This window comes from Phocoena phocoena, chromosome 12 (assembly GCF_963924675.1).
Source record: "Phocoena phocoena chromosome 12, mPhoPho1.1, whole genome shotgun sequence".
Classification (NCBI taxonomy): domain Eukaryota; kingdom Metazoa; phylum Chordata; class Mammalia; order Artiodactyla; family Phocoenidae; genus Phocoena; species Phocoena phocoena.
Genome location: NC_089230.1, coordinates 34,154,482 through 34,160,514, shown reverse-complemented (window position 1 = coordinate 34,160,514; position 6,033 = coordinate 34,154,482). Strand labels below are relative to the sequence as shown.

The 6,033-nt window shown below is 36.4% G+C and overlaps 1 protein-coding gene across 4 annotated transcripts in view; it reads right to left on the bottom strand.

The window, feature by feature from the left end:
* Window positions 1–1,952: 1,952 nt before the first annotated feature.
* The window catches only part of PTPRK (protein tyrosine phosphatase receptor type K), a 568,012-nt gene continuing 563,931 nt past the window's right edge, over window positions 1,953–6,033 (bottom strand). For 3 of the 4 annotated variants that reach the window (XM_065888557.1, XM_065888559.1, XM_065888560.1), the window contains one exon: window positions 3,371–3,424. In XM_065888557.1, coding sequence (XP_065744629.1) covers window positions 3,371–3,424 — 54 coding nt within the window. Of the gene's footprint in view, window positions 3,425–6,033 lie in introns of all 4 variants that reach the window. The other variant, XM_065888558.1, reaches the window with a different exon arrangement.

Below are 6,033 nucleotides of genomic sequence, written 5' to 3'. Positions count from 1 at the left end.
ATTCACTTTGGAGGAAGCTGGAAGTTCGGAAGTGTTATATATCTACCACATTTCCATTGATTTTTGGACAATTTATATTCCAGAAGCCACTGATAGCTTACTTAAAGCAGATCCCAAGACAGAGCTTTTCTTTTTAGTTTCACAGAGAGAATTTTCTAATACTCTGCAGACCGCTTGAATAGACCAGAGCTGTGAACAAATTCAGATAATATCTCTCCCACTCCAAGCCTCCCTAAGCTGCGGGGAGACTTTATGAAATAATATGCCGGGAACATTTTTTACGGACACCATTTTCTGGCAACAGAGCAGATTTGAGAGGGAGCAGCTGTTGATGTCTGATCTCCAGGCTTATTACATGAGGACCTGGAACCCAAGAGATTGTGAGGTGAATACTGAATGAGCACATCAGTAGAGAGATAAACACGTCTCCTCTCCCTACTGGTCCAGTCTGAAATATCTTCTTTTTTGTTTATCTCTCAATGTCAGAGATCATTTGGCTGCAACACATTCATGCAAAATCCTTCCCTTTCTTCAAAGACTAAATATTAGAAAAAGGCTAGGCAGCACAGACAAGAAGGTTAACACTTATTTTCAAGATTGGTTAAAACTCGAATCCCCAGTTGCTGTGTGTCTCTGCCCACCCACTTCCAACACTTCCCTTGTGATAATACAGAGGAAGGGGATCTATAAAATTCCATGTCATGACAGCCATTTAAGGAATAAATGACATAGAGATAGGAGGCCTTTAATTGTGAAAAGCAGAGCACATTTTAAGAGTTCTACCAAGACATCTCCTGCCTAAAGGGACACAGCTGAGTGGGACATGGCCATGCATGGGACTACTCCACAACGGTATAAAGTATGAATTTTTGAATAAGAGTATTAAGAAAAACAGATTTAGCATCCCACCCTTCTCCCCCAGTACAGTTGTCTCCAGATGCACTGGCCTCTGTGGTGGTACCTGAACAAAGCAAGCATGATATTTTTATTTTCTGTTAGAGAGAAAGAGGACTCTTTTTGTCCTTTGCTTGAATTTTGGAGGCCACACGGACCTCTGAGTTTTGCGGTCAGCGGTATTCATGGTGATTTTGGTTACGTGTGGGTTGAACAGAAATGAAATCAGGGTCATGCTGCAAAGCAGAATCCTTCAATTAACATCATGAACATTACTGGGTAATGCAATCTTGAGTGAGTTTGTGGATTTTTTGTTAAATGCATCCGTGTTTAAATGAAAATTAGTCTTCCTAGGAAACGATAAGTTCTCTTATCTAAATTCTTAATAATGAAAGTCACAAATGTTCTAATAATGTACACAGCAAGTGGAAGTTTGAAGATACCCATAAAGATAATACTTTATGAGAAAATCAAAGGAACAACAAGAACGAAGTGCCAAATTTCCCTTGCCAGGCTATCAGGAAAGCAGGTGTTTACTGGAAGAGAGTGAGCTGCTAAATCAGACTCAGATTTAAATCTGTTGACAAATCATTTACCTTCTCAGCTTCAATTTTATCATTGGTAAAATAAGGATGACAATTACTATCTGTCAAGTTTGTTATAAGGAAGAAATAAGGAAATGTATATAAAGGGATAGTAACATATAAATATAGTAACTCAAAAAAAAAAAAATCAATGTCAATCCCCTGGCCTTTTTTTCTTTCCACTCATTTGGAGTTTTTGAAATTCAATTTAAAGAAAAAAAGTGAAAGAAATTACTGCTTGGACATCAGTTTTTTGTTTTGGCTGTGCCACACAGCATGTAGGATCTTAGTTCCCCCACCAGGGATTGAACCCACACCCCCTGCAGGGGAAGCGTGGAGTCTTAACCACTGGACCGCCAGGGAAGTCCCAAGTTTTACTTTTAATACATTTTATGTGGTCTACTTGTATCAATGAGAATAAGGTATTTATTTGGGAGTGAAGGTATGAAAATTAAGGGGAGAAAATGATGTGCAAACAATAACTGTTGTAATTATAAAAATTTTATTTCACTCTTACTTTAATTAAATCTTCATAAGCACCATGTCATGAACTGGCAATCTAGAAAGAGGATACTGGAATGCTTTAGTCAATAACAAACTGCAAGCTGATGATATGAAGTTACAGCTACACGGAGCATGTGTACAAGACCACATTTAGAAAGGTTCACTTGAGAATCCCACGATGATGCACAAAACAGGATTCTGGCATCGATTTGTTCACACTTCCTACGCTCAGAACCCAAAGAAACACTGGTTCACCTTGACAGTTTACAGTTTGCTAACACTTGACCTTGAAAGCATAAAAGTTGCCATCTTGATTTCTTGACCAGTGCTTGGTCATAGGCTGAAAAGACCAATTCCTTTAAAATTTAAATTCTGCTTAAAGGTTATGTTCAACATTATGCAAGTCATCAGCAAGGCCTTTGAATGTGTGCAATTCTCATATATGATCACCAAACCATTACTGACCTAAGGAAATTGTGGAAAATTATATTTTCAGCAAAATGCTTAAATTTGGTCCTACATTAAAAGACCCAATTGCCAAGGTGTTTTACATAAATTTAATTCACAAGCATGTACACAAGAGATTCACTATAAAGAACATTGCTTCCTGGTTTATGAATAAAAAGTTTATCCTCTACTTACACTAAACATACAAAAAATAATCTACAAAAATTGTTTACAGCTGATTTTAGTGAAAGAAAAAGCTTTCTTCAGAAAAAAAAAATGATTGTGTGGTGGTAGTAGTTTAGCCATCAAAAAAGGAATGTAAGTAACCAATAAATATAATGTGCTTTCTCCATATAGACATATTTACACTTGAGTCTTTGGCTTATGTTGTTTTCTAAAAAGAACTTTAAATGATCCAGCCATCATTGCACATTAAAGGAAAATAAGCCAGTTATATATATTTATATATTTATATAGAGATCTGCTACATTGAAACATATTAAAAAATGAATTTTCCTATGAATTTGCACAGTTTTTCTTTCTTCTTCCTTGAAAGATTTAACATCTTTTATCTAAAAAAGGGAGAAAAATGCCACATAGAAAGTATTAATTCATGCAACACGTGGTGGCTGCTCTACCAAAGCAGGAGAGAAAAGGCTGCATGTTCACTGGACAAACACTGAGAAGTTCTCATTTGAATCTGCTTCTTATTAAATAAAATTTATGTGGCACGAAATGTTGATGCTTTCATACAGTAATAGAAACTGAGTCCTTTTTATTAAGATACACAACTTCATAAGAAAAATACTTTTACCTCTCAAATGTAAAAGCCTCCCACCCCCCACATTAAAATCTATCTGCACAGGTGTGACACGTACAACAGCTGCTGGCTCAACAGATGAATGGGCTCTGCTTGGATGCACTTTGAAGTCTCCCCCCAACTAAGATGACTCCAGGTACTCCAGAGCTACGTCGTAGCAGAAACGGTACTGCTCCTGAAAGATGTTAAAACAAAAGGGTGGAGCAAAGTTAAGAAAAAGGAGAAGAATGGAGAATAAGAGCTATCAAATGAATACTTGCATTCAATTTAGATTTTTCAAGAATTACAGATTTTTTTTCTATATACAAGTTTAGCATCTAGGCATGCATATTTTACATTTGAGTCTAATGATTGCTGTTTAAGAAAAAGGAACTTGATGTAAAAAGATATGTTGTCTTTGCCTCATATTTTATATCAAATTACAAAAATCTTCAGTATTAGCTGATTATAATAGTAATACCTGATCAGTACAGAAAAATTTTCAAGTATAGAAAAAGATAATCAGAAAAAGTTTCTATAAATCTGTTATCAGAAACAACTGTTTAAAATACTACCTTAGTGTTAATTCAGTCCATTTTTATGCATGGCTGAAATAATAATTACTTTAGAATAAATATTAATTGCTTATCTATGTTTGGGGATATAACTTTATATTTTATTTTCTGTTGTTTAGCATTGTTATGTATCCTTTTCTTATGTTATTTAACACCTCTGTTAATACTTCATAAAAGTCTAATATGTGGATTGACTGTAATATTGCATTTATTTTTTATTTACTATAAATAATCCTAGAGTGAACATGCAAATATTTTTCTCCTCACTTCAGATACTTTCCTTAGTGTTATTTTAAAAAGCCAGTCATTTCAGACTGCCACTCAACAAGTCCAAATTCTTAATTTCTTCTTCCAATTTTATTGAGATATAATTGACATACAGCACTGTATGTTTAAGGTGTACGGCATAACGATTTGACTTACATATGTGAACATCCAAATTCTCAATTTTTTTTTTTTTTTTTTTTTTTTGCGGTATGCGGGCCTCTCACTGCTGTGGCCTCTCCCGTTGCGGAGCACAGGTTCCGGACTCGCAGGCCCAGCGGCCACGGCTCACGGGCCCAGCCGCTCCGCGGCATGCGGGATCCTCCCGGACTGGGGCACGAACCCGTGTGCCCTGCATCGGCAGGCGGACTCTCAACCACTGCACCACCAGGGAAGCTCCAAATTCTTAATTTTTGACACAGTTTTTGGTCTATCAGAGAATTTAAGTAAATTTTTCAAAAATGGTTAGTGGTCCTTAAATTTTTTTGAGCTTACTTTTACCAGAAAAATTTATTTCTTCTGCCTTTATTTAAGACAACTTGGTTAACAAAAATTTTTGAGTTAAAACTGCCTTTCCTCTCAGTCCATCTGTGTGTCGCTCCATTATGAAGAATTCAGAAAAATTCAGACTGCATTACAAATTATTACTTGCAATATGTATTAAAATCTTCCCGATTCAGTCCAAGTGGGTAAAATTCAGGCTGAATTAGAGAACAATCTAAAACACATATTATTTCTAAAGAGAACTTCCAGGTGTCTCCAGCAATAAATGAGGGAAATAAAAACTTTCCCCAAGAGGTCTTTATCAATCCTACCCTAATTATCAAGTAGCTGTGATTTAAATTAGCCTACCACTGTGGCAAGTGCATCTCAAGAACCAAAAAGTGCTTGGGAACTGTTACATCTCTTTGATCAGTCTCTAGCAATTTGGTTTACTCTCTAAATTTTCTTACCAAACTCGTCAGTTCAATTCAACAGCACACTGAACTAATCATTAACCTTGATTACAACACAAATTGGGTGTTTAGTCAGGATTCATGGGACATGAATGTAAAGGTAAATAGTAACTCTTACGAAGGTTCTAGAATGGCAGAGTTTAATCATAGACTTTTTTTTTTTTTAAGGAACAGTGAGAAATCAGAGTTAAATTTGGAAGTATGATTTGAATGCTGCGGCCAGAAGTGATCTTATTGATGATTTTGGAAGACTTGATCTGAGAGATAGAGGCAGAGTTTACATTAAAAACTCTTCAGACAGCAGAGAGTTTAAAGACCTAACCATTACCTGCCCATTTTGTAAAAAGACCTCAGAGTTCTACCTCAAAATTCCCTCAAATCTATAACCCCCTTCCTCCAGCTCCACTGCCAACACCCCAGTCAAAGCCAATATCATCTTATTGGGACAACAGCAATACCTAAGGTATAAGCTGGAGTAGAGGGGCTTTGAGGACTTGTAGAAGGGGAAGAAGTCTGTGACCGTTCTTCAAAGTGAAACGGTATAAATGTAACTCTTCAGATTTTGTCTCAGGAAGCAGTGCACCTCTTGTGTGAACAATCCATGAGCAGGAAGTGGTGAAAATACTTTAAAGGTTTATTGAATTGCTCACTTTTGTTATCTGATCATCTTGATAAATGTAGGGCAAGCAACAATGATGTCTTGGTTTTCCTGGTTTACTTTTCTGTAAGCATAAACTACACAGCTGCCCCTGACCTTATCCTGCCATGCACATATGTGTAACCCACAGCCATCACGTTAGAAGTCTAATGTGCTAGAGAAGTTTAACTTTCTTCCTCTGCATACAGCTTCAACCAGACGAGCTCCTACATACACCTACCTCCCTGCTCTTATTTTGTAATCTGTGTTGTGATTTAGTGAGCCCTGGCTAATTCAAATAACATCACATGAACTCCATTCTAAAATTGGTCAAGCTGAAAACTGTCAAAGGCGATAGTTTAAAAAATTATAA